Consider the following 27,172-nt stretch of genomic DNA (forward strand, 5'->3'; position numbering starts at 1 on the left):
TTGGAGTGGGAAGAAGTGAAGAGGGGCGCACTGCCGGTTGCTCTCGTGGCTGCCCACGGTCCGCTCGGGATGGGAAGAGGCTGGTGGGTGCCAGGGGATGGCGGATCAAGCAATGCGAGAGGCTCGGCAGAATGAGACGCAAAGAAAACAGCAAAGAAAATCGCAAGCCGGTACTGAAAGAGTGAGCTGAGTTCTGCCTGAAAATGATGTTGACGTGGCAAGAAGCGCAAGGTAGAGAAACTGATCCAAGACAAAATCATCACTCATGTGAAGTGGCTCAGGTGGCATCGCTAGTGGCGGTTAGGAGGCGCTATCAAAGCCGGGGAAGGGGCCCGAGAGCATCATTTTTGATGAATTTAGTGCTCGTTGCAGCACACCTCCGGCAGTTTTGGGTTCAAAATCAGGGGTCTTGGGGGCGTCGGAGTTTCTAGCGGCCAAGAGCGCTGAAGCAGTAAAATAGCGGCCTTTCTGCAACGGGAGTCGGTCCTCCACCAGCCAATGCTGCCGAGGCACCGACACCACTACTAATAACAGTGTTTATACGCTGGGGGGTTATCCCAGAAGGGGTTAATGGACGACCTTCAAGCGAGATGCAGGAACCGTAAGATCTTATTCATCGGGGAGTCAATGACAGATGCGCTAGTGAGCCAGGTGTAACGGGGATGAAGGACGCATGAACGAAAGAGAAGGGTGTACATCTACTCTGTGCACGCCCATGCACAGGCTTGATCGTTTTGCATGGTATTAACCAATCAAAGATTTACAATCAATGGCAATTCTCGGCCGAAGACTCGGTAGCCTCTCGACGGCGCTCATGGAAGGCATCTATGAATGACGGTGATGGAGTGCCCAATCCGGTGACACGTTTTCCGAAGAAACAGAGTTTTACATCAAAACCGAAGCATTTACAGCAATTTTTACTTGCTCGCACGATTGATCGCATATCAATGCCAACGAACAGCAGCGACTGCGCCATCGTGGGGAAGTAGGCCATCATTGTGATGCTGAGACCTACTAGACCGTCTGCCTGGCATGCCATGGCTGTTGGCAGCATCGCATTCACACAAAACCGACAGAGAGTGAAAGATCCCTTAGAATTTCCGTGTAACTGGGTATAAAATTAAGCCATAATCATAGTGCTGTCCTCGCGATAAAAACCGTCAAATCACTGTTTGGCCTTGGTTTGCTGGACCGCCCGTTGGCCTGTCGCAGTAGACCGAAAGAAGAAGAATGCCAGCACTGCGCCGACTCCAAGAATGACAATGTTTCCTTGATATCAGTGTTAGTGTTGGAACATGATTTACTAGCTTTCTTCCGAAGAGCATCGTTCAACGTACCGGCGATGAACCCCGTGATGGAGCTGACGACGGACCCCAAACTACTGATTGTGTTGCCGACGACGTGCAGGATGCCGCTGAACAGCCCGGTGATGGTGCTGAGAATGGCGTGGATGATGCCGTAGATGCCGTTGAATACCGACGCGATGGCCTGGTAGATGAAGTCGACCAGGTCGGAGATTGCGGTGGTGATGGCCATCTTGACTGGATGTAGTGAATGGGCTGGGGTTGTAAGAAATAGTACTGAGAGGAAGAAGATTGATTGCCAAGAGGTAGCTTTTGAAATGGCGGGTAGAAAATAGATGGACAATGTAATATTCGTAGCAATTTAACCACAAACAGAAATGTTAAGAGCTCGCGCTTTTGTACTTAGAAAAGAGTAGCTTGATTGGCGGACGACGTCATTGATTTCGTCGTGTGCACGACACCTGATCATCATCTTGCCAGACGAACCAAAAGCTTGATTCAGCTGGGGCAAAAGGCTGGAAGTGGGCAAAATCACCGTTGCACTAACTGCTTTGGACGACGCCACTGCAACCCAATCTTGGTCTGTCGCGTGTGCCATGATAAAACCGTTATAAGTAAGTTATCCTCATTATGGTAGTGCATGCTCCGTAGAGTAAAGTGTACTGCTACATCGCGTGCCACCTGCTGCGGGTATCGCGGCGACCAGTAGATATATTCGCCGCGCCACAGCCTCGGCAATCACCTTTATCTTTGCTCCAGGAAAAGACTTCGCTAATTCTGCTATTGATCTCATACAGCAGCCCACTGTTTGTCTATCCTGATGTTTCTTTGAAGAGAACAGAGAAGGAACAAAATGAGCCGAAAACGTTGACATCCTAATCCTTTGGCAGTCATTGAGCGGGCGCTAGCAGTGACGTCACTGCGGTTAATGGGTTTTTCTTTGGCATTGAAATTATGTTTTGCATCTCCGAAAAGCATTCGCGGTTTAGAATTCCTTTGTTCGTAATTCTTCACCATAGCCTCCGAAAGCAATAACGGCATTCAGCACGGACTAGGCTCGTCGAAGCATTCGTCCCAACCAGTCTTGCCGGACGCCCAAAACTCCCGCAGCTTCTTCAAGCAGTGAATTGGGCCATGGTCTGTATGTGGATGCTGCCAGATGCTCTGAGAATTAAACGCGCGGTCTTTCGCGCTACGGTCCTCGAAGGTACCGTCTGCCACGGCCGCGCTGGCCACGACAAAGGGCCACTTCATGCAGATTCTATACTCGACCAAAGGGTAAGCTCGTCGCAAGAGCTCTAGTAATTCCGTTTCCTGGAAGATGCGCGAGCCGGCTCAACCCAGGAACCGTATCATAGGCCGACAAAGGAGCACACGCGTTGACTATAGACCGAGGGAGCGACAGAACACCATATAGTCGCACCGATACGGCCCATAAGGATACGTCTGACCAGACAGCACTGGGACACTCTGTTTGGAGAAATTCAGCTAATTCCCCATGTCGGGATTTAGACCTCCATAATGCGTAGGAGGAACCGATTAAAGCCACTGTTTTGATCGCGATGCCCAAAGGTCTCTCTGCATGTGCAAACGAAAATTTGACAGCTAACCAGGCTACAAAGAGAACTTTTGACAAAACATATGGTTAGCTAGCTGTTTTTGTGGCATGAATACATTGAACTGGCTCCTTTTAGCGCGACTTGGGCAAGATGAGGGGAAATGACAACTTGCAGAACAAGGCTGGGAAAATGGAGGGCGCCTAACTAGTCACCTTTCCCTTCTATGCAGGTGCTATGAATGGCGTGGAGCAGCCACATGCCAGCTCAGCCTCGTTGGTCTCTCGTTGCTAGAGACAATTACGTACGCCCGACGCGGCCTGATTGCAACGCGGCAGGGACCATCAAATCTCTTATTTAAACGCTGAGCAACTCTATTCGGTGGTATTTTCGCAATATGCAGTGCCATCAGAAGTAAAATGATTAAAACTAGATACTTCTGAACGAATCAACACCACAACGTCTCGCGACACTGCCGCCTCTTCCAACATGGCGGATACCAATAAACCCTCGCCATTCGACAGGGAGTTGGCCGAAGCACTCTGCAGCCTGGAGATTCCGAAGCAAATCAAGTTCTCTCCGGACGGCCAAAAGATTGTCTACACTACCTCTTTTCAATCCGGCGGCCTCCGCAAAGGCAAACACGCTACATCGAAGCTCTGGCTGGCCTCGGCTTCGGGGCCTGGGTCAGCTCGCCCGCTCACATCTGGGAAGACAAGGGACAACAGCCCGGCGTGGCATCCAGACGGAAACCGGGTAGCTTTCTTATCAGACCGTGGTGACCCCGGAAGCGGCAGGGCCATATGGATGCTCCGCCTCGACGGCGGCGATGCGGTGCAGATATCGAATAGTGGGAGCAAGTCGAGTATTGCTAGCTTTGCGTTTTCTCCCAGCGGGGATGTGATTGCATATACATCGGCAGATGAAATATCCAGCGAGCAAAAGGAAAGGGAAGAAAAGAATGGCGGCGCAGCAGACCCAGCCGTCTGGGGCCAGGACACGAGCCAGCATGCCCGGCTGCGGCTGCTTGACGTGAAGACACGAGAGACGCGGACGCTGGACACTGGAAAGGGTCACGTTATCGAGTTTCACTGGAGTCCTGATGGAACAAGTGTGATTGTTGGTACCGTGGCAAACATGGACAGCGAGGAAGTATTCATGACAGGCACGACTATTGCGACTGTAGCTGTTGAGAGCGGCGAAAAGACTGAAGTTTGCGTAGCCGGTGTCCTCGGTGAATCGCTGACGTGGGCGCCGGACGGCAAAGTTTACTTTATCGACACTGCTGTCAAGGGATCTTATTTGAGCGGTGCTGCCGTGTACTCGGTTGATCCTGCAGAAACGCAGGCGACGCCTGTCATGGTCGCCAGTGGAGATGAAGACGACGCGTCCAGCCTTGTCGTTTCTGGTGGCAAGGTCTTTGTGAGCCGCAACGTCAGGATGGGCACGCTCATCAGCGATATCAGCGGGAAACGTATCTTCGAAAAGCCCGTCGTGTTTTATAGTTGGGACATAGCTTACGACGCTAAGCGGAGCAGCTGGACCGTCGCCGCAAACTTGTCAGATATCAACACGCCCGCCGAGGTGGTTGTGGCCAGGCATGATGTGCAGTCACCAATTGTACTCTCTCAGCATGGAAAGGTCTTTGAAGACCGTACGTTTGGGTCGTTTCACGTTCTGAGCTGCCCATCTTCGGACGGAGAGGTGGAGCTCGACGGCATCTACCTCGCGCCAACCGGCCAGATCGGGTCCGACCAGGGTGCCTCCCCTGCAAAGCCGCTTCCCACGGTAGTTTTCATCCACGGAGGGCCGATTGACCGCGACTTTAATCGTTTTGACCCGTCTGACCTATACTGGGCGTCATACCTGCTCGCTAAAGGCTATGCGGTGCTCATGCCGCAATATCGCGGCTCGTATGGCCGAGGATCCCACTTCGCCTCCTATAGCAGGACAGGTCACGGCCGAGAAAACTATGACGACGTCATAACCATCACAAACCATGCTATCCGCAAAGGCTTCGCGGATGAGAAGAGGCTGCTCGTCAGTGGCTGGAGCATGGGCGGCCTCCTGACCTATCTGTGCTGCGTGCGCAACGGCCAGCACGAGCTCGGTTGGCACTTTAATGCAGCCGTGTCTGGAGGGGGCATATGCGACATGGATAGCCTTGCTCTTACCTCCGACCTTGGCTCGACCGTTCTGACCGAGCTGGGCGGCGGGCAGGCGCCGTGGACCGTAGGGCGCGACGTCACAAGCGCTCGCCGAGGCAGCGCCCTGTGGGAGGTGGCCGGCGCAGTGGCCGAGGCTCATCGCACCGGTAAGGCTGTGATCCCGCCGACACTCATCCTTCACGGCGACCAGGACAACCGTGCACCCTTTACCCAATCCCAAGGTTTCCGCCGCGCTCTCAGGGCTCACAACCTGCCGCACGAGTTTGTTTCATATCCGGGCCAGGGACACACTCCTAGCCCAATGTTGCACTGGGTAGATATGCTGGAGAGGGTAGCCAGATGGTGCGATGTATATATTGGACCGGGGGTTTCACTCCCACATGGTGTAGTCAATCAAGAGTGATTCGACGAGAGACGAAGGAAATCAAGACAGTTCCAAAAGAAAGTTTTGTCCCTGCGTAAGTAGCAAAAGGTCATAAGCAAAGAGATCTTCAAAGGTGTACTTTGGTGTATTGCGCTTTTCCGGCAGCTTCGGATCTCGCAGGCATCCAAAGCCCGCGGTTGAAGAACTCGCTCCATTTACCCCACGTGCCTTGGCAAAATTCATAGACAATCTCTGGTGCTGTGGCTCTTTCACAGTGCTCATGTTCCTTTTCCATCATGTATGCGCTTTTGAAACTACCGAAAAAAGAAAAGGTCCAGAGAATGACGCCAGGATACAGCGACTTTATCATTGCTGGCTTGACCAGCCGGTCGGTCTTTGGCGTTCTAGAATTTCTGCTAGAATGCCTGATCTGGAAATAGGGACGACACACATGGGCATCTCCAAGCGACAACCCCACGATTCTTGCCATTACCCACTTCCTGTAGATGAATTCTAGGCAATTGTAGCCGCAATCCCGTCACTCTTTGCCATTCGCAACTGTATAAGTTCCTTAAGGCGAAGAGGTATAGAAGCGTGGGCACTGACGAGGCATCGCGGGGAGCATCAAGACTGGCCCTGCAGCTGGCATCGGCGTTTTCTCCGCGCAGTTCATTACGCGCAGGAGACTCGGACGCCAATGCCCAACATTGCCGACCTCTGCACATCAAATGATCGAGAATGAGAATTTTTGTTCGGGGTGCTTTCTGGAATTTATAATAAAATAAAAGCTAAATAGTGTCGATGCCCGGACAACATTTAAACGCAAATGGGATCAGCACACTTGTGCTGGATAGTCGGAGCATCCCACCTGAGCTTCCTGCGCGCGCGGGCTAGTTGGTGCAAACTCCGTCAACCTTGCCGATGGTTAGCACAGGATCTTTTTGCAGCTGCCAAACGAAATATTTCCGGCTGGAAACTACTCACACAGACGAGGTTCTGGCCTTCACAGCAAAAGAAGATGCGGTGATCACACTTGCCGCCGTTCTCGCTGCAGACGGGGCGTCTCTCTTCCAAGGGGCTGCCCATGGCCAAGCTGGCAAGAAACATAACGGCGACAATTGCGAATTGCATGATGTGAATAATGCGAGGGTATAATGAAGTTCCCTTGGATGGCATACGCGGCGGGGATGTGACAAGGAATGACCTGTTCATATATAGACGGCTCGCTCAAGGCTGGCACCATTCAGCCAGCGAACAGAGGCCGCCAGTCCTACGCAAGAAGCCTTTCAGCTCCTGCAACTTCTCGGACACATCAGCGCTCGCATAGGTTAGCTTGCGTTGCGATACCTCGCGATGACGGCGAAAGTGTACTAGGGGGCGGAGCTAAAGGATGCTCTGCATGCATCCTCCCATTGGGCTGTTCGCTTTATTTCTGCGAAAGATGAGCGCCGTTACAAAGTTCCACGTCCTGCAAGGGCTTTTTCAAGAAAGCAAACAATTTACGCTCCACTCACGGCGTCTCGCCCGCGCGGTTCGCGCCCTTGGGCACAATCACCATGTCAAAGTTCTTGTTCGCCCCAATCAGCCTGTGCGCCAGTCGCACTGTCGACGACAGATCGACGTTGTGATCCAGGCCGCCGACGCAGAGCATCAGCGCGTCCATGAGCTTGTGCGCGTGTGTGACGTTGGAGCAGCGCTCGTAGCTCGCGTCGACGGGGTAGCCCATGAAGATTTCGCTCCACAGAAAGATGCCGAGGCGGTTGTCGTGGCTGCCGGCGCCCGCCACGGCGGCCTTGTAAAAGTCGGCGTGGTGGATCACGGCGGCGGCGGCGTTGTGGCCGCCGGCCGAGTAGCCGTAGCAGCCGACACGGGAGAAGTCCATAGAGGGCCGCGACCGGGCGGCTGCGCGGATCCAGGCGATGCGGTCGGGGAACTCGGCGTCGACTACGTTTTTTTAAGCACACGTTGTGGAAGCACTTGGAGCGTCAGTTTGTGCCCATGCCGTCCGAGCGGACCACAATGTATCCCTTGTTAGCAAGGATCCGGAAGTCCGTAGAGGGTCGAAAGGCCTTGGCCGTGTAGAAATCCTGCGGACTAGCGTATATAAAATGAATGACGGGATAACTCTTTGTCTCGTCAACGTCTTTGGGGTATACTAGCGTGCCGTCTATCTGGGTTTTTGCGTTGAAGTGTTCGACAGGTCGCCACTTGCCCACCATATCCAGGCTGAGCTGCTTTTGCCGCACAATGACAACGTCTTCCCCGTTTCCCGCCTCTCGAACGGTTGTTTGGGGCAAATAGTCTACTACCATGTACCGATCAAGAAGTGCCGTCGTGGCCCCCATTGCCAAGTATGGCTTCCGTTGCTGTTAGTAATGACCCGCAGCATCGAGCCGTCGAAGATGACAGAGACGAGAGGAGCATAATACGGGTCTTCGTATGGGATTATACCCAGCGCGCGAACCCACAACTTTCGATTCTTGCCGTCAACATGGCCGATGGAGTGCACATTCCATTCGCCTTTTTTGATCTGGGCCTTACGCTCGCCGTCCTCCAAGTTGAATAGATGGAGGTGATTCCAGCTGTCCCTCTTGCTTGCCCACAGGAATTCGTTTGTGCTAGGTAGCAGCTTGAAATAGGCTTTCTGGTGATAGTCAAAAAAGGTCTCGCTTGCTTCTTCTGCTAGGACCTTGACACCTCTAGTGTAGTTAATCGACAATAGACGCAAGTGTTGATGGCCTCGCCTGTTGAAGACAAAGTAGTACTTCTGACTATCACCTGACCAGTCGATATTAGTGATGGCATATAAGATGACAGTTACTGGGATCGATATTTCTCGGAGGAGCTTACGGTTTGGCTCCCTGCAACTAGGACATGTTGTTAGTGGCGCACCCCAGAGAACAAAAGTCTTCGAGGCAGGAAGCGGGGGAGACAAGGCTCATGCAACTACACGCCAAGTCTATCAAGGGATGTGATCAGGCGGCCGCGCGCATGCAGGCTACTCGGCCGGTGAATTCTAGTGGCGTTTGCATTTTTATTGTACGGGACGCATCACCTAAGCTTCATATCGCCAGTTTAAAACACCGTCTGCGATTAATGGAGTTGGCATTGATTTGTAGATTTGACTTGGAAACTAGATGCCGATACCGTTCTTGGTAGGAAGACATATAACAACTTCAATTTCCTGTTTCGTACTTTCTGAAACATAGCAAATAAGTAGCCCATGGAATAGCAAATGAGTAATTGGCGAGTGTGCTGGGTCAATCTAGTCCTAGATGCCCTGTGCCATGGTAGACGCAATTTCACTAAACTCTTCCGATCCCAGTTCGTGCGACAGAATAACCCGAATTGTATACGTCGTGGCAATGACCGAATCCAGCTCCAACTTCTTCTCCCCGACAACCTTCATGATGTGACCCAGGAGCGTCTCCATGGGGAGCGTCCGCGACGCACGGTATACGCACTGAACGGTGTCAATGTGCTGGCTCCGGATGACAATGCCGACAGCCGGCGGGCCCATGTACTCTTGATGGTCGCCGTCGGATGCGGTGCGGATCTCGCCCGTGGCGCGATCGTAGTACTTGCCATCGACCACTGGGGTTCGGGCCTCGTCGTGCCAGCCGGGGCCGTGGAACTCCAAAGCGTGGGAGGAAGACATGGCTGTATAGTTGTTTGTGGGAAAAGATCTCGGGTGCAAGTTTTGGTGGATGATTTGATGAAAGTGTATTTTCTGGATGGATTTTGTTCTGCGTTTGGCAGAGGATGTAGGAAGAAGGCCGAGAGATGGTAAGAGGATGCTTTTATAAGACGGTGACACCGCAGTGGACCCGGGTACGGGCGCAGTAACAGTGGCAGATCGGCGGCGCCTGGCATCCTGGCAGGCAGCATTACCTGCGTGGCGATGTTTATGGTTAGTATTACTTATTTAACGTCATATAATTCCTATCCAGGTAAAAGGCGCCGGACGGGTGTCCGAGCCTCGCTTTCGAGGTGTACGTACCTGCGCAGTAAATGGCAGGTGAGTGTTAAGTGAAAGACAACAAGAATGGCAACCGCCGTGGTACCCTTGTACGAACTGAAACTATTCCATTTGCAAAGTCACCCTAATTTAATAGACTGTATCACGATGGCCAATCGATTTATTGTGTAAACTATCTACTGGTGCTCGTCGAGCAAAGTCACCTGAATGTAAAAGATGCCCTGACTACCATTCCATGAAACCATTCTGGTGCAATGCCAAGACTGATTTATGCTTCAGTCTCTGAAGGAAAACTTTGGTTAGCCTTTATACACTGATGTGTTGCTTCTTGTTACAAAAGGGTCCTCACCTAGCCTGCGTGGCAGCCGCACTTGACACACTGGCCGCCCGCCTTGTGCAGAGAGGACGGGTCGCAGAGGTAGGTGCCGTGGCTGTCGCAGCGGCAGCCGTCCTTTTTCTTGCCGTTGGTGCAGCGCGCATCCGGGTGCATGCCGCCCTCGCACTTGACGGCGTACCATTTCGACCGGCGCCGGCGCAGCGCGGACGACGGACTCGCCCAGGGCGACGGTGCTGAGGACACCTGTGATGATGACAGCGAGCTGAGTGGACTTCATTCTGAGTATTGGAGATTTTTATGCAGTTTGATTGCTTGATGAGAAAATTGAAAAACCACGGTGCTCTGCACTCCTTTATATACACGAGACGGAGACTTTTTCTACCACTGCCAGTGGACGTGTGACAATGCCGGCCCCTTGCTTTTGCATGCTGCATGTAAGATGGAAGAGAGCATTTGTATTACTTATGCTGATCACCGTTGCATAGATCATCGACGTGTGTGTCCATGGAAGGGAGCGAGCAGTTGCGCAGAGAGGTGAGAACGAAGGCTGCGTAGAGTCGTTCCATGGCTGGCATCAGTCAACTCAGTTCGTCAAAAGAAGACGGTTGCCCGAGAGAAACAGACTATGTAAACACAAATTGTAGTAGCCGACTCTATAGAAAATTCCCAGGAGCCCTAGAAAGTACAGTTTAAACACTTCAGGCAACTTCCCTAAGGCGTGAGGCGTCGAGCAAGGCTGCGTTGACAAACTGCACCTGTCCATCGCGAAGCCTTCTCGCCTCCGACGTCATGCAGCAAGGCTTAGCAGGCTGTCAAACTTCCAAATACTGTTCTAGCTAGCTGTCTCTGCATCTAGACATCGTGGTAGTTGTGCGCGGAAGGCTTTGTCCGCTTTCCACGCCATGGGCGAATCCTACACTGGGCGTGGCCGCCTCTGCTGGAGCATCTATTATAGTGTTACAAGTACTTGAAAGTTTGGAGAATCGCGCAGTTGATGACTACGGAGAAGGTCGGTTGCCCGAATAATCACATCGAGACTTTTTCTGTGTTAGTGATTCGGCAGTAGGACAAGGCTGTGACACTGCAGATCGTCGAGTTGAGCTGGGGCGCAGCATGTTGCCAAATATTGTCAGAGCCAGATGTTTCTTACGGCGATCGCGCAGTGTCTTGTGGCGAACTACCGCTCAACTGCGGTAGCCTTTTCCCTCCCCGGGTCTTTTGTAGGCCGACGCTACTCACATCGTCATTCAGTACAATGCTCGCTGCGATCTCCGGTGAGAGTCAGCGGGCCGTTGCCTGACTTGGTCTTTGCCACAAGCCCTGCAACCACTCTTGCGTCTCGCCACACTGCAACATGATGACCAGACGAGCCCTCCAAGGTAGATTCACCGTGTTCAGCACATTCTTCGGGGCATCTCTTCTTTCCTGCTCGCGAGCGACGTGATTCTTTACAAGTAACTCCGCACGTACCGGGCAGGCTCGGTGTGGAGACGGACGCTTGTCAGTCCTCGGGGTGATCCTGCGGGCAATCGGCTCACGGAGATCAGCGAGCATGGCCCCCAAACGTCTGTACGTGCAGAAGGGGCGGCCGCGCGTTCCAAGATCGAAGGCTTCGTTGTTCTCGCAGCTACCAGGCTGGACGGCAGTGCCTGTGTTGCCGGGCTCTCCGGTCCAGCTACTAGAGTCGGCGAGCCAGTGCCACATGAGTCTGTTCTGGTAGTAACTCGCTGCGACGAGTGATTTGGGTCGTACGCCAACGTGAGACTTGAGCTCGTTAGCCATGGCCGCAATGTAGCCCGAAGAACGATGGCAGTGGAGGGGTGAGGCGTGCTCATTATGAGCAGTGTCATTGAGACATTGGAAAAGACGGATAATAGTATGCGACGGGGGCTACAGTCGCTCTGACGGCAAAGCTATGAGATTTTGGCCCGCCAGCCTTGTCGAATAAGCTCTTCGCTGCATACTCAGCAGATGCCCGGCTGCAGCGCAATGGCACAGTAGTCGGCGGGTTGGGGACTCAATCTCGGCCACTTTGACATCGCATATGATGGAACACGGCTCGCCGAGACATGCTTGGAGGTGGTGTCACACTATAAAGGTCCTTCAACGAGACAGATGGCCCTGCAGGCCAATAAACTTGTGCGCAAGACGGTGGACCATCTCCAGATGGTTGCAGTATCGTATAAGATCAGTATGGTAGAAGATCATCTTGACGTTAGAAAGAAGGGCGAAATTGCTTGTCAAAGCTGTGGCTGTGTGTTAAATGGCCGAGCTGGCGGCCCAGCCAGGTTGGGCTTGTGGTATGCCTCCCTCGCAGCTGTAGACGACCTTTGCATTCGCCACTTCAGTGCGCAGCAGGGCAAACAAAATGATGAAATTGACAAACATGCATTCCCACCTTCTGTACACTTTTTACAACTATTTTTAATAAAAAGAAAGGCCAGTGCAGCTTACGAGGCGTTTAAAGTTTGCACCATCATGGTCTGCCCATTAATTACAGGCCAGTGCCGTCACTGCGGCGGCCCACCACAGCGGTTGCCGGGGCAATACAGCGCATGAATGCCATTCAAGTTCAAACAGCCCAGGGGATCCGCAAAGAATGGGGAATCAATCCCCTGCTGGTCAAACGGGCTTGTTAAAGTCTACATCTTTCCTGTTTCCTTACTTTGATTTTTCATTGTCCTGTCCTTCTCGTTACCATCACCTGTACCGATGCTGCTCTGAATCTTTACCATACACGACCTCCTCCCTCGCGCGGCGGCGCCAACGGTCTCCAAGAAAAGCTTGCCCTTCAAGTAAACAAGACCACAGCGGCAACGACACCGACAACGACATTTTTTCTACGATACGAGTTGCACCCCCAAAAAAGATACATCAACATGGAAAATCTACTATCCCTCGCCTTTGACAACCTCTCCTCCTACGACGGCCCCAAAGTCCGCAAGGGTCTGCGCCAAGTCGAGGGCCTGCTGGCGCAAATCTGCCTGTCGTCGGGGCGTGATGGAGGCCGCGGCAGCCCTGGCGGCGAGGACACAATGCACGAAGACAGCAACGACGTGAGCATGTCGCCATCGCGCAAGGACCTCGGCCAGCTGTCCGAGGACCCGGCGTTTCGCGAGTTCTTCAAGCTGCAGGAGGGCTTCGAGTGGAACGTCGGCCTGCGCCTGATTAGCACCCTGGACCGCCTCATGGCCAAGGGCAGCGACGGCCAGAACGATCTGCTCATCCTCAGCGCGCTCGATCTCCTGCAGGGCGCGATGCTGCTGCATCCTCCCAGCAAGGGCCTTTTTCAGCGCGAGCAAAACATGAATGTAAGGCCGGCCCATTCCTGCACATCACAAACACACAAAACACACACACCAGATCTTTTTATACTAACAATCCGCCGCACAGCTCCTCCTCGACCTACTCGAACCCTTCAACTGCCCGGCCATCCAATCGGCGACCCTGCTCACCCTCGTCGTCGCCCTCATCGACATGCCGAAAAACACGCGCGTCTTTGAGGGCCTCGACGGCCTCCTCACCGTCACCTCGCTCTTCAAGTCGCGCTCCACCTCGCGCGAGGTCAAGCTCAAGCTCGTCGAGTTTCTCTACTTTTACCTCATGCCCGAGACGCCCTCCATCCCCCGCGTCGCCGACCGCCGCGACTCGCTGCCGGATATGCTCCAGCGCAGTCCGAGCAAGCTCGCCGGCGCCTTTGCCGGTGACGGGGCGAGACGTGGTCGCGCTGGGAGCGAGGCCGCTGGCGGCACGCTGTCGACGCAGGACAAGCAGCAGCTGCTCAGCAGATATCTCAGCAACGTCGAGGACCTGGTCAAGGATCTCCGGACATGTGCGCCCTTTGGAGGCGTGGTCGCTTGAGACTGCCCACCGCCGAACAGACTCATTCTTCTTTGTGGCACGCGCGGACCACGGAAATTTTCTACACGAGACCAAACATTGTGGTCTTTGATCTCGAAATTGTATCAATTATTGGCAAAAGGTTTTTAATTCTTGTTTTGCACTGGGATGCTCGGCTTTCGGTTTGGCTTTCGGTTTGGATTTGGCTGGATTTGGTTGGCTTTTCTCATTGTCTCTTTTGTCGGCAAATATCATGTACGAATATGCTCGGAGTTTTTCTGGTAAATAGATTGACAGGAATATGAATTGGAACATTTACACCATTGTCTCTTTATCCCGCTCACCGCCCTCCTCTGTGCTGCCGCTGGCGTTTACCTCGACTTCCGTGCCCGGCAGCTCGTACACCTTGCCGCTCTCCACCACCATCTGCGCGCCGTCTGCCCTCGGCGGCGGCGGCAGCGGTGGCGTCTCACCCCCGGCCGCCGCAGAGTCAATCTCGACGGGAGATGCAATGTCGCCCGGCGTGTTGGGCTGCGACGGCACCGCGCGCGCCGCGCCAGACGGCACCGCCGCCCCGCCGATGCCAAAGTAGCCCGCCTCGGGCACGCTGTCGCCAGGCACCTCGCTCACGCTGCTCTCCTCTCTCGACGCCATCGTGGCTGCCGCGCGGGCCTTGGCGCGTCGCCTCGTTATCCACAGCCACGCGAGCATGCCGACGATGACGCCCGTCCCGGCCACCACTGTCACCGCGATGCCCGTCTTTGTCGTTGTGGACAGGCGCGGCTCGGCCGCTGGCGCCGTGCCTGTGCAGCTGGCGCCGCCGCTGGGGCAGAGCGCCGTTGGCGAGCCCGACGCCGTGCCCGTGCCTATCCTAGTCGTGGTGGTGGTGGTGGTGGTGGAACTCGATGCTGCAGCCACGCAGCTCCCGTCGGCGCGGCACTCGGAGCCGTAGGGACAGCAGTTGCCGCCCAGCGCCGCCGGGCACAGAAAGTACTTTGGCTGCGGACAGCTGCGGCCGCAGCAGCCCGTCTCGGTCGCATTCGCGACGATGGAGGAAGATATGAGAGTGGTGGCTGCGGTGCGCGTGCAGTAGTACGACTTGCTGTTGCACTGCGAGTCGGCGACGCAGTTGGATCCGAGCGGGCAGCAGCGCGACTCGCCGCTCGTGCTCACGAAGCAGTACGCGTCGTTGTCGCAGCACTGGTCGCCGTGTCCCGTGTCCAAGCCTATGCGAGGGGCCCGTGGTTAGCTTCATATAGCTGACTGGAGAAGTATTGGCGCGCGTGTGATGACTGACAGCTGTGCTCGTTTCCACCGCATGCTCCATCCCGCTTCCATGTAGAGCGATGCGCGGTGCGCCGCGGCCTGCTTCTCATTTGGTACTCTTTTTTATCTTTTGGATTTGGGAATTCTGAAAGAGAACAAAAATAGCAAATTCTCGATCGACTCTGGTATTTATAATTTGTCGCCTCCAATTGTTCCGTTCTTGTTTGCTCGTGAGACCATAGACGCCCGCTGCGGGCGCACCGCACGAACCACATGTCACCGGGGTTGCTGCTCTTGTAATTCCGTCGTTCCGTAGTTTCGGCTACCATACAAAGCTGTCTTGGACATAATCCATCGTACAGGTTGCTGTCTTCAACGCACATACAAAGCTGAGTCTTGCGTCGTCCAGCATACCCTCTAGACCGCATCTCTCGAAACCCTTGTGAGCTACATTTGTCGCCCAGCTAGATCTGTCGGTGCACTCATTTGAAAACGGGGTCCGCATGATTTAAAACTTCAGCGTGATAGCTATGCTACGGACTACTCTTTCACACTGAAACTATAAGTCTCTCCGCGGTCCAGGTAAACGACGCTGTCGTGCAAATCAGCGTCCTTTACTTCCCTTTCAAAGTCTGCGCGTGGAGATAGGAACACGTCGTAATCATCGTAGTGAATCGGTATGGTGATTTTGGGGTTCAGAAGCTGCATCAAGTGTCGCCCTTGCTCGCCGTCCATCGTCACCATGAACAGCGGCAGCGATGGCCCTGGGATGGTGGTCCCGCCTAGGTGGACGAGCATCAAATCCAGCTGCTTGTCCTTGAGCCACCTGGGAATTTCTTCGAGGTCTTCCACAAGCAGGGTGTCTCCTGATATGTAAATTCTGTAGCCTACTTGCAGCTCCTCGCTCTCCATCGCGCTGCCACCCTCGGTCAAGTGTCCAAGCTCGAGCAGCCAACCAGCCGTCGGCGGAACGGCCTGCAACAAGTCATTGGCGACAGCGATTGGGCCTGGAGGCACATGCTTGCCGGGCATAGCGGTGACTTTGATGGCGCGCCGGCCGTCGACATGCAGCACAGCGCTTTCGAAGCGATCCAGCCCTGTGACTTGCTGGAATGGCTGATTCGTGCCGTCCTTTGCAACGACAAGATGCTGCGCCGCGTGCGGCGTCGTCACAATGGGAAATGCCCGGTTTAGGGACTTTTCCACATGCCTGTCAAAGTGGTCTTCGTGGTAGTGGGAAAGCAGAATGCAGTCCAGGGCGGGCAGCTGATCTAGCTCTGTCGCAGGGTTCGTGCGGCGCGTCGCGGTGACGCCCGGCCCAAGATGGAGGGAATCGCCAGCATGTAGGAAGTTGGGATCCGTCAAGATACGAAAGCCTTTCCATTCAATAATTGTAGTTGCTGTACCAATAAAATACACTGTGCAATCATCGCCTGGTTTGGATACGTGAGGCTGCGAGAGCGTGTTGGAAAGCTCGAGCTTGCCCGCTCCGTACTGTTCTGATCTCTCATATTCCCCTCGTAAGAGCGAAGTACGTTGCCCTTCATCTAAGTAAAGATGCTCGGCAGCCATGGTATTCTTTTGTTCTGGGAGTGGATGAGAAAGTGAGAAGACAAGTCTCCTCTGCCCACACTCGCTTTTTATTTGCCGCGATGTGTACTGTCTACTAATACGCAATATATGACGTCAGGCACAAGTTTAATTAATACAGCATCTCCAAGCCCTTGGCTGTACTGTCTTTTCTCTTGTGTAAAGCTCACCCAAGCGGAAACGTAATACCGCCGTCATGGTTTCATCAGCATGCAAGTGGCGCATAAAGCGTCGACGGCCATCAGTTGCAATGGCTGCTGGCAGTGTAAATTAGATTCTATGCCCAACGCAGGCCACCAAGTGCGCTTGCTAGGTCTATTCATGGATAGCCTGTATTTTGGTCCTCGGTGTGTCATTTCGGTCATTCGGGGATTGGACTGCGTCAAAACTAATGGACCGTCATGTAAAGGGCACGCATCCCATAAGCATTGCCTCGCACAGGAGGTTACATGCTAACAATTTTCACGCGCAAAACCGTAGCCCAATCACCGAGTACATCGTGCTGATGGCGAGAAACGCAAATATCGTTAGCGAACATGTACGCGGCGGCACGGTGCAGCCTCAGGTGCTTTGAGGGCACCGGTAGCTAAACGCCGCTGGTAGGAATAACCGCCGCTTCAGCCAGGGAAATCGGCCAGGCGGCAGCTGTCTTAGCTGCAATGAGCCATAGGAGTATGATATGCGACAGGCTGCTAGATGCAGTCTGTGGACAAGTCCAATAGCCACCACTAGGGCCCAGAATGCTATGACAGTCGCACTGGTTGGATATTCAGCCACTAAGCTCGGAGATACGACCAGGGAGCGTGGCCAACGTACCCATATGGAAGTGGTGAAGATTGGTGTAGTTCCAGCCGTCCTGGGTTTCACGTTAGCCTCAAGATGTATTTGAACTACGTCAGAATTCTTGCAGCCCGTGCGAGCGTCTGCAGCCAGCCATTGGAGAATTTATAGGTGCTGGGAGAAGAGGCGCATGCTGTTTTTTTTCGGGTCAGTAGTGTCATTTCTATAGATCCGTGCCATATGCGAAATGCCCTCGCGTGTACAACTCGTGAGTCGTGAAGATTGCGGTAACAAGACGTTGAACCGTGTTTGGCCAGTGCTAAATTCGCACTGCAACGCGATCCTGCGCGTTGGGGCGCCGCAGTTGAGGTCGACGCAGAGGTACGTCGATGTCAAGCCCAGTTTACTTGTGCATTTTTTCTCCTCCAGTTTCCCGTACGGCACGGAATCGGTAAATATTATGCGGTTGAGGACCAGTTGGCAGCTCTCCGCACACGCCCGGTCCGACGGCTCGTCGGCGCATACCCCGGGAGGAAGGACGGTGAACGGGGCGAGCCCAACGAGTCGTGGCAAGGTTGCCTTCATATTCAGTACAGTCAACTCTCAACCATACTCTGCATGTACTCTATGAGAGCGAAAGAGTTGAATAACGAAAACTTTGTTTTGTGACGCAACGTGGGAGACTGGGGCCTCGCGTCCGAAGACTGCCCGGTGATTGAGCTTTATCAGATGCGATTGATAACGAGCCCCCGCACCACATGCGGATTGGTCATGTGTGCAATTTCGTGTGGACTGCCAGGCCAATGTCCCGGTTGTGAAAAAAGCCCATACTATCCACAGGAAAGAGGAGAATGCTATGTAAAATTTTGCGCCACTAGAGGCGTCGGGATAGAGTCGGCCGCGGCACTTGAGTATGTCATGATGAGGAAGCTACTGTCCATTACGAAGCCGGAAATGTCCGCTCGTTGCCTTTTGCGAACGGGATAACACCAGCGAACGCAAAGCTACTCGACCAGTAAATTTGTAGATTTATTCTGTGTTGCAAGTACGTGTGGTCAGGTACTTGTTCTTCTATTCGTTCCTTTACGTTTCCCAGTCAATGTACGAATCAGCGACATATGATCGACGCCAGACTGCATGGAAAATTCCAACAAGAAGCTTGCCCACGGCCGGCAATAAAACTTGTCCCAATCAGCTCATGAGTCGCGACCCTGGTCCGCTCCCCTGCTTCGCTTCGGGGATTTCCAGAAACTATTTGTCCCCGCAGAGCAGCGGAGGCGTACGAAACGAGGCGGCCACAAGAAACAATATTGCAGTTCTGATATGGTCCAACAGTGAGGGTCGAGACTCCGCAGTCGTCTCGGCATCCACATAGAAGGGACAATTCCCTCCGACAACGCGCTCCATGACAGCTGAGTTTTTGTTCAGCCCTGGAATTAGTGGAGAAGGGTTTCCCGTCTATTCGCAACCGCAAAGCGCGTCAAGCGTTGGGATGATGGAAACAAAAGAGAAAATTGATCAAGCTAACAAATACAGGCTTACCAATGATTTTTTTTTGTGGAAAAGCAAACATCTTGTTCCGCGCTTCAGCATCCGCCAACAGTGTTCTATGTCGTGCGAAGACGTCGCGCGAAAATGGCGTCTTGTGCAACTGATTGATAAGATCCATTCTAGCTCGCTAGTTCGTGTTAGCTTCAACGAAACCCCCGTTTGGGCCCGGAAAAAACGGCACTTTCTGCAGTGGACTCGCTCGGAAACGTGGATTCGTTCGAGAGCGACGGAGTGGAAGAAAATTAGCATGGGTCCATCTCTGGTCATAAAAAGAGAATAACTTGCCCTCTCGTTGTCTGTCTCGGCTGTGTTGTCTGTTCGACAACATCCCCCCCGCGCTTTGGATCCCAAACTGCACGATGACTGAAGTGAACAGCATGAGGCCGCAGTCGCGCGACAGCAAGAATCCCATCGAGGAGCCCGAGGTCATCAAGTTCCAGGATCTAGTCTCAGACGACGACCAGGATGGCGTGCGCATCGCCGAGGCCGTCGCCCTGTCCTGGAGCAAGACCTCCTTGGTTGCGGTGTATTGCTGGTATGTTATTTCCACAGCTGCGGCATAGATTTCTGCAGGCGGCGCGAACTCTTATGCTAACGATGAAAACCTGGAAAGTATGTGGCTGTTGTACTTTTGTAGAGCCATGATTGGGTCTCTCTCCGAAACTCTCACGCCCTTTGTCACCAGTGGTTTCCAGAGCCACTCGCTCATGCCCGTCATCAATGTCATGACAAGCATCATGTCTGCCGCGACGTATATGCCCATTGCCAAGATTCTCAACATTTGGGACCGAACATGGGGTTTTTCTGCCATGATGGTGCTGTCGACGCTGGGTCTGATCCTCATGGCCGCGAGCAAGAGCTTTGCCGTCTACGCCGCCGCAAACGTGAGCCTCTTCAGTCTGACTTTATAACAATAATTCTTCATATGCGACGTACATAAAGACTGACATGATTGCGGTTTCAGGTCTTTTATAACATCGGATTCACCGGAATGATCTTTGCCGTCGACATCATGACGGCCGACTTTTCCTCGCTCAAGATGCGTGCCTTTGCCTATGCCCTGACCTCGTCGTCGTACATCATCACCGCCTTTGGAGGCCCCAAGGCCGCCGAGACCATCTACGAGAGCAACTGGCGATGGGGCTTCGGCGCCTGGACCATTGTCCTTCCCGCCGTTTCTGCGCCCATGATCTACCTGCTGCAGCGCGGAAAGCGCCTGGCTAAAGAGAATGGTCTGCTCACCCGTCAGCGCAGCAACCGCACCTGGATGGACAGCTTCAAATATCATTTTATTGAATTCGATGGTGAGTCTTTGCGCATTATTTACAACATGCATATGGACGCTAATTGGTGGTAGTCATTGGTGTTTTCTTGCTCAGTGCCGGCTTTGTCCTCTTCCTGCTGCCTTTCACCATCGCTGCCGACTCCAAGGACCAGTGGCGCTCCGGCTACATCATTGCGATGCTGGTGCTCGGATTTGTTCTTATTATCGCGTTCGCTGTGTGGGAGCGCCTCGGTGCCAGTGTCCCTGTCGTTCCTTGGAAGCTTCTCAAGTCTCGCTGCGTCATGGGAGCCTGCCTGATTGCCGCCACCTATCAGATCTCTTACGCCTGCTGGAACAGCTACTTTACCTCGTACTTGCAGGTCGTCTATGATATTTCCAAATCCCGAGCTGGATACATCAACAATATTTTCAACGTCGTCAGCGGCATTGAGCTGTTCCTTGTCGGTATCCTGATTCGCTGGTCCGGTCGCTACAAATGGGTGTTCATGTGGGGTATTCCTCTCTACATTCTCGGTGTCGGTCTTTTGATCTATTTCCGTCAGCCAAACCACAGCCTGGGATACATTATCATGTGCCAAATATTCATGTCGCTTGGTGGTGGTGTCATTATCGGTGGACAGCAGGTCTCGGTTGTGGCGACAGTGTCTCACGACGAAGTTGCCTCCGCCATGGCTGTTCTTTCGCTGATTGCGACCATCGGCGGCGCAATCGGCAACAGCATCTCTGGTGGCATTTGGACAAATACCCTACCAGGCAGGCTTCAGCAACTTCTCCCAGATTCTGCCAAGGACCAGTGGCAGGCGATTTATGACGACCTTGATGTCCAGTTGAGCTATCCCGTCGGCACCCCAGAGCGTAAAGCCATCATGGATGCCTACGCTGGCAGTCAAAAGCTGATGCTTATTGCGGGCACATGCATCATGGGTCTTTCTCTAATCTGGATGATGATGCTCAAGAACGTCAATCTCAAGAAGATCGATCAGGTCAAGGGCATGGTACTGTAACTGTTGAGAAATAGTTAGATCTGCGGTAGAGTAGAGTTTCTTGTGGAATATAATATCTAACAGTTTTATTTAATATCCTAACTTTTCAAGCGAAATTACCTGCTAATTCGAGAATTCGTAACAACATTGACGCGTGCGGGTATATCTACATCTAGCTGCGCTGGACGCCACGCTCAGCGCAGTACTTGTCAACTTCCTTCTGGAGAGTATCGCGCTGACGCAGAGCAGCCTCCATGACGTCCTCGGCGGTAGCGCCAAGGCCCTTGCCATCTTCCTGGCCAATCTTGTGGATGACAGCCATATCGTCAAGGACAGCGAAGAGCTGGTTGGGCAGCCAGGTGACAATGGGGGAGCCACCAGTGGCCGTAGGGTGAGAGGTGCGCTTGAGAATGTACTCGCGAGCGAAGCACCAGTGACGCCAGCGGAAGTCGCGGACCTGGTTGAGGATCTGGAGCCAGAGGCTGCGAGTGATGCGGAGGAGATCGCGCTCCTCCTCGGTGGCGGGAGGGGTGGAGCCCTTGAGGCCGAGGGCAAAGTTGCGAAGGTTGAGCTCCTCGGAGCGCTCCTTGGCGAACAGGAGGAAAGCTTTGTGGTTGCTGGGGCGGTACTTGCGGAAGTCCTTGAGGATCTCGGTGAGGGGGGTTTCAGGCATGGGGACCTGAAGGAAGTTGTCCATGAGCGGCACCATCGAGTCGTTGGCTCCACTCTCGCCACGGAAAGACATGGGCTTGTTGTCGTTCAGACCCTCATACACGACACCGTTGGGGAACATGGATTGAGAAGTGATGCCAAAGATGAAGGTGCGGAAGCTGGTGTACTCGGTAGGACGAGACTTTGCCCACATGGTCTCCATGACGGCGTTGATCTTCTTCATGGCGCCGAGGATATCCTCAAGACCCTCGTTGAGGCCCTTGCGAAGCTCAGCAACATTGCCACCAGCGGCAGTCTTGGTGGCAGCCTCGAAGCTCTTCATGACACCGGCGACGAGAGGACCAGAGTTGCGGACCATGTCAATGTGGACGAGAACAAAGCCGGCCTCTGAGGAGTCGTGATGCAGACCGTGCTCAAAGGCGCGGACCAGACGCAGGTTGTCATACTCGAGACCCTTGGAGGGGTCCTCGAGCCGGTAGTTGAAGAGAGCGTATGAGCCAGCGTACTCCATGAAGGGCTGGAAGCCGCAACTATATGATTATTAGTTCTATAGCCCTAACTGACAATGAGGTCGTGGTTTGGTCAACTTACATCTCAGCACAGCGGGCAATCGGGTGGGCGATTTGCTTGGGCAGAGTCTGGCGACCGAGGCCGTACTCCTCACCACGGACAAAGCGCTCGTGGCATGGCTCAAGAAGATAGGCAGAGGCAAGGAAAGAGTAGTCACGGTAGAGGGCGTTCATGACAGGGAGGTTGTCCTTGTAGAGGTCCATTGCATCAGTCAGGTCAGGGAAGCTGCTGTCAACCTCGGGACCAAGCTTAGACTCAGCCAACAGACCGGGCTCGCCAGAGAGGGTCTTGACAGGCATGCGCTGAAGGATGGACTCGAGGGCCTCAAACTCTTTGGGAAGGGTAACGACAGGGTCGGCACGGGGAAGGAAGCCGCGGGTAGTGGAAACCATAAAGGCAGGCATGGAAGTGTCCTCGGGACGAGTGTCGTCGAGGACATTGAATGTGGAAGCACCAATGGAGCCCATTGTGATGTGTGTTGGTGGGCGTGGTGGTGTAAGTAGTGATAGGTAAGATGCGGTGTGGGTTGGCTGAGACAAGAGTAGTGTGTGTGCTTAGGAGCGTGTAAGTGACTTGGTGTAAGTCGTGTAAGTGAAGAATGAAGAATAAAAGCAAAGAGATAGAGTATTCAACCAGTATGAAGCAACTTTGAATTCAAGGCCAAATTTACTGGATTTTTCTGGTGAATTTTTGAGTGAGAAGTAAAGTTCAAAAAACCTCAACACCATGGCAGGGTCGTCGCGTCGCCTAAGTACTCTGTGGCCGGAACGATTTCCGGCCTCATGGAGCGGGGGACAAGTGGTCACGCCTGCATGACTTCTCCAGGGCTCCAAGCCCTTGCTAATCTGGGCATTCTAGACCCAACGAGAAATTAATGAAGCCCAAGATAACTGGCCTGCGTGGCTCGCGTTGCGACGGTCGGCAGATGGCCATGTCAGGATGAGGTCGTCACGGCCACCCACGCAAAAACACCACAGAACCAGCTCCCAGCAGAGACACGGAGTGAACTACCAGTTACTCCGACAGATAAACAAGTTCGACTTAGGTTGGGCTGGCAGGCTGGAAAAGGCTATGCGGCCATGGCGTCCTGGACCGACACCCAACGCATCACTCTCACAATCAACGCGACAACCAACTCTTGCCCCGGTTCTCACCACAACAGTTCACCACGGTCATGCTCGCCAATTCTCGACCTCGCACTGGCCCCCTCCAGGCTTTCTCCCTCCACCACGCTCCGGGGTACTCCATATCAGTATGTAGTCCACACCAAGTACAGCGCTAAGTCCACCGGGCTGGGGCAGACAAAGGACCAGTCATGATGCTCGCAGCGAGACAAGGGGTGGCGCATTTCCAAGGAGCGTCCGCTGGCTGGGTCATGCGGCCCACCCGATACCGAGTCTGCCCGGCCTGAAAAGCGGGGATTCATTGGCCGGAATCGTTCCGGCCAACACACCATTACGGCCATCACGGCGCCGGATGCTGGCGTATTCCCAAGTCCGAGTTATCGGAGGGGCATCCTTGGCGCCCTGCTTATGAAAACTCTACACGTAATACGGTGCGCAGAATCTGCCGGCGCTCCGCACTTCGGAAGGATGCTGCATAGCGCTGCACTACATCTCCACATGAATAGATATATGGCGGTTCGCACTTTTGCAAAAACTCATGCAGGCATCCCGGTGCACAGGAGCACTTGGGATAGATCACACCAACGAGAACATTGCATTTAGAAGTGGAAGGACAGAAATATATTTACCAACGGACATACTGTTGAAACTCATTTTTATTGAACAGCGAGCGGCTTGTAGAAATTAATAGTTGCTGAGTTGCAGTCGGGGCGCAAGCATAAATACTCGGGATACATCACATCACAAAGCACATCGCATTTTGAGTGTCGCGGAACAGAAATTTGTTTTGGCAACGGCCACACTTGTGGGCCTTGTTTTTATTGAAAGCGAGCGACGTGTCGAAATTAATAGTCCCGAGTTGCAGTTCGAGGCATTGGTCTGGCCAGGCCGGTTATCGGGGCGCGCCGCCGCCTTTAGTGTGACCATGGCGCGTCCTTCCCGAATGCCGAACTTTATTCCTCCCACAAACGATTTCCTCCCACAAACGATTTCCAACATAACGAGCGTAGAAAAAGAATGTCAAAAAAGGGATATACGCCGGATAAGAACCTGCAGGCCCGGCCTCGGCTGGAAATCCGGCGAAAAAACTGTATAACAATATCGCGGGCCGAAGAAGCGCAACCCAAAAAGATGGTACCAGCCCATTTGCATGACAAAGAGAAACAACCTAGGCGGAACCTTGACGGCGCCACCCAAACGAGAGGATTGACCTGAAGATAGGAAAGCTTGGTGCGAAGGAAGGCCCCAGGCATAAGGATACCCATACATAGGAAAAAAACATACAGGAAATACCCAGAATTAGATGTACACTGTTAGACAAAGGAAATATTTCAAGCGAGTGGCGGGTAATGAAGAGCACAAGGCGATGTGAGCCGCTAGCACTGGCTAGCGGAATCACACTCTCGCCCGAAGCAAATCATTCCAGTGAAAAAAAGGATACCCTCAACGCCAAAAAGAAATACAACTTTCATCTAACACTGTTCATCTGCAACTGCGGTCCTGCCTCGCAGGGTGCGCACCGTCCGGAAACCACTCTGGCGCTTGTCAAGCGTGCCGTTGAAAAAGGCTGGGCGGGATACAAGAGCAGATGTGGTGGCGGTGGTGGCCTCTGGCTCCGTTGCCGCGCCGCCAGAGACACCACCGGTGCTGCTGGTTGTCGAGATTGCTGTGTCGCCGCCAGCTGCGGGGACGGTGATGGACACCGTAGACGTGGTAGTCGAGGTGCGCTTGGAGGGTTCCGAGACGGCCACCTTTTCTCCGAGAGCCGCAGCACTGCTGGACATGCTTTGCGGGGCAGACGAGCTCTGCTTGTCGGTAGAAAGGGCTGTCGTGAATGGGGATGAGGTCATGGTCTGGGAGGTAGGCGCCGTGATATTCTTTTCGAGGAGAGGCTGGCTGCTAGCAGAAGTGGCGGACTTTGCACTGGATGAAGTGACGGTGCTGCTGCTAGTAGCGGAGCTGGCGGTGCTGCTTATCGCAGAGCTCGGAGTGCTGCTGGTTGCAGAGGGAAAGGTAATGTTCTTCTGATTCTGAGGCAGAATCGTGATGCTATCAGGGTCACTGAGCGAAATTCTGGTCGCGGTCGGAGTAATGGTCTTGACTTGTGCGGTCGAGCTGGAGCTTGACTGGTTGGTGGTGCTAGACGAGCTCGACGACACGGTAGTGTTGGATGAGCGAGTAGTGCTCGATGAGCTGGCGGAGCTTGATGAGCTCATAGAGCTCGACTCACTGCTACCAGAAGAAGACTCAGAAGAGGTCGGGGCAGTCGCGTTCTTCTGGAAAATGGGTGCGCCAGGGAGAGACCTGGAGGTATCATCATCTTGGACCAAACCGCCCTGCCCTGCAAGTGCAGCCGAGAGAGACGTGGTCCCTGGTCCAGTTGGAATGGCAGTACCATTCTGGAGAAGATGTCCAGCAGAAGTAACCCGTTCAGGAATGGCAGTGTTGTTGAGGAACTTGCCATTGGATCCAGCCTTCGTGGCGGTGGGGCGAACATGAACAGTAATAGTCGAATAGCTTGTCGAAGTCATTGTCGTGGTAGTCGTCGTTTCGTCGTCGCTCTCTGATGGGCTGCCCTTGACTTTCGATCCCAGACCGGCGGTGGTGGCAGCGGGAAGAGAGGTAACACTGAGAGTGTGGCCGTCCAGCTTCACAGCGCCTTCATCGGCACTTGCCGAGCTTGGAGTAGCAAACTGCGATTCTAGAGCGACGGCCTTTTCTGCAGCGGAATTGGCCGCACTCGACGAGTCCGTGGTGCCGCCGATACTCTCAGTGCCGCCAGCAGCACTGGTGGGAGAAGCGCTGTCCGTGCCGACGGAAACAGAGCCCTCCTTGAACACAGCAGCGCCACTGGGGAGCTGCTTTTCCTTCTTGCCACCAGAGACCGAGTCTAGGGTGCAGTTAGTGCTTCGGCGGAACAGGGGATGATCACTTACAGTCATGGAGCGGCGCTGCAGAGAGCCGCCTCCCAGGCGGTAAAGAAGATGCTCGGGGGCGCAGTCATCTTCGCCGTTACTACTTCCAGCGGACGATCCAGTATCCGAAGCGGTCGCGGATGGAGAGCTTCCTGACGAGGTCGAGCCGGACTGAGTTGAGCCTGAGCCAGTTGAACCAGAACCCGTCGAAGGGTCTTTGGCGGAAGAGTCCGAGTTGCTACCGCCGGACAATGGACCGGCAGAGGAGGAAGCATCGGGCGAAGAGGAGGCAGAGCCAACCGAGGCAGAATCAGACGCCGAGGGCTCGATGGCCTTGCTGTCCTTGTTCACCTTTTTACCATCGAGCAGGTCCTGCACCTCCTTCTCAAGAGCCTTGATGCGGTCGAGGATGGAGACTAGTCCGCTAGTGGGAACTTCGATAATGTCGGAGCGCTTGTGCTCCTCCACGATGCCGCGAGCTACTTTGAGAGTACCGCTGAAGCGAACGAGGTCAGTCGTCGAAGAGCCGGCGAGACCACCGAGGTCACGCAGCTTCAAGACCCTGTGCGAGGCTGCGGCGGCATCGACCGGCGACAGCAAGCTGCCAAGGCCGATGCCGATGCCGAGAAGCTTCTCAGGCAGGACCATGATGGTGAACGGTGCAAGTGACGAGCAGCCGTCGCTTCTCCGAGGCAAATTGTGACGCAGCAGTGGAAAGGGCTAGGTAGGTGGGTGTAAGTGAGGCGAAGGAGTAAAAGTAGAACTTGAAAGAAACGAAAAGGAAGAAAAATGCGTAGAAGGAAGCTGTCAATGAGAAAGGTTCAGAAATTCGAGCTAGTAGTGGCCCGGGTTGAAAAAGATGAAGAATAGTCTGAGAGAGCGGAATAG

General features: G+C 53.9%; 10 protein-coding genes across 10 annotated transcripts; 3 read left to right on the forward strand and 7 right to left on the reverse strand.

Moving 5' to 3' along the window:
- Window positions 1–1,165: 1,165 nt before the first annotated feature.
- LMH87_007817 (uncharacterized protein) lies at window positions 1,166–1,536 on the reverse strand (the record flags this gene model as incomplete). Its single annotated transcript, XM_056199860.1, has 2 exons — window positions 1,166–1,269; window positions 1,338–1,536. The coding sequence occupies 2 exons, from the start codon at window positions 1,534–1,536 to the stop codon at window positions 1,166–1,168; spliced, it is 303 nt and encodes a 100-aa protein (XP_056057685.1).
- A 1,813-nt stretch (window positions 1,537–3,349) lies between these two features.
- On the forward strand, window positions 3,350–5,431 carry LMH87_007818 (uncharacterized protein; the record flags this gene model as incomplete). Its single annotated transcript, XM_056199871.1, has 1 exon — window positions 3,350–5,431. One exon carries the CDS (start codon window positions 3,350–3,352, stop codon window positions 5,429–5,431), a length of 2,082 nt encoding a protein of 693 aa, XP_056057686.1.
- Window positions 5,432–6,902: 1,471 nt separating this feature from the next.
- Window positions 6,903–9,050, reverse strand: LMH87_007819 (uncharacterized protein; the record flags this gene model as incomplete). Its single annotated transcript, XM_056199883.1, has 4 exons — window positions 6,903–7,336; window positions 7,709–8,170; window positions 8,243–8,253; window positions 8,749–9,050. 4 exons carry the CDS (start codon window positions 9,048–9,050, stop codon window positions 6,903–6,905), a joined length of 1,209 nt encoding a protein of 402 aa, XP_056057687.1.
- Window positions 9,051–9,720: 670 nt separating this feature from the next.
- Window positions 9,721–9,985, reverse strand: LMH87_007820 (uncharacterized protein; the record flags this gene model as incomplete). Its single annotated transcript, XM_056199894.1, has 2 exons — window positions 9,721–9,822; window positions 9,887–9,985. 2 exons carry the CDS (start codon window positions 9,983–9,985, stop codon window positions 9,721–9,723), a joined length of 201 nt encoding a protein of 66 aa, XP_056057688.1.
- Window positions 9,986–12,587: 2,602 nt separating this feature from the next.
- Window positions 12,588–13,569, forward strand: LMH87_007821 (uncharacterized protein; the record flags this gene model as incomplete). Its single annotated transcript, XM_056199905.1, has 2 exons — window positions 12,588–13,019; window positions 13,102–13,569. The coding sequence occupies 2 exons, from the start codon at window positions 12,588–12,590 to the stop codon at window positions 13,567–13,569; spliced, it is 900 nt and encodes a 299-aa protein (XP_056057689.1).
- Window positions 13,570–13,863: 294 nt separating this feature from the next.
- Window positions 13,864–14,924, reverse strand: LMH87_007822 (uncharacterized protein; the record flags this gene model as incomplete). The annotated part of the gene is made up of 2 exons (XM_056199916.1): window positions 13,864–14,774; window positions 14,846–14,924. 2 exons carry the CDS (start codon window positions 14,922–14,924, stop codon window positions 13,864–13,866), a joined length of 990 nt encoding a protein of 329 aa, XP_056057690.1.
- Window positions 14,925–15,354: 430 nt separating this feature from the next.
- On the reverse strand, window positions 15,355–16,386 carry LMH87_007823 (uncharacterized protein; the record flags this gene model as incomplete). The annotated part of the gene is made up of 1 exon (XM_056199928.1): window positions 15,355–16,386. One exon carries the CDS (start codon window positions 16,384–16,386, stop codon window positions 15,355–15,357), a length of 1,032 nt encoding a protein of 343 aa, XP_056057691.1.
- Window positions 16,387–19,094: 2,708 nt separating this feature from the next.
- Window positions 19,095–21,024, forward strand: LMH87_007824 (uncharacterized protein; the record flags this gene model as incomplete). The annotated part of the gene is made up of 4 exons (XM_056199939.1): window positions 19,095–19,270; window positions 19,349–19,619; window positions 19,700–20,039; window positions 20,093–21,024. The coding sequence occupies 4 exons, from the start codon at window positions 19,095–19,097 to the stop codon at window positions 21,022–21,024; spliced, it is 1,719 nt and encodes a 572-aa protein (XP_056057692.1).
- Window positions 21,025–21,175: 151 nt separating this feature from the next.
- LMH87_007825 (uncharacterized protein) lies at window positions 21,176–22,712 on the reverse strand (the record flags this gene model as incomplete). Its single annotated transcript, XM_056199950.1, has 2 exons — window positions 21,176–22,205; window positions 22,267–22,712. The coding sequence occupies 2 exons, from the start codon at window positions 22,710–22,712 to the stop codon at window positions 21,176–21,178; spliced, it is 1,476 nt and encodes a 491-aa protein (XP_056057693.1).
- Window positions 22,713–24,841: 2,129 nt separating this feature from the next.
- LMH87_007826 (uncharacterized protein) lies at window positions 24,842–26,932 on the reverse strand (the record flags this gene model as incomplete). The annotated part of the gene is made up of 1 exon (XM_056199962.1): window positions 24,842–26,932. One exon carries the CDS (start codon window positions 26,930–26,932, stop codon window positions 24,842–24,844), a length of 2,091 nt encoding a protein of 696 aa, XP_056057694.1.
- Window positions 26,933–27,172: the final 240 nt, after the last annotated feature.

This window comes from Akanthomyces muscarius (genome assembly GCF_028009165.1).
Source record: "Akanthomyces muscarius strain Ve6 chromosome Unknown contig_15, whole genome shotgun sequence".
In the NCBI taxonomy this organism is placed as follows: domain Eukaryota; kingdom Fungi; phylum Ascomycota; class Sordariomycetes; order Hypocreales; family Cordycipitaceae; genus Akanthomyces; species Akanthomyces muscarius.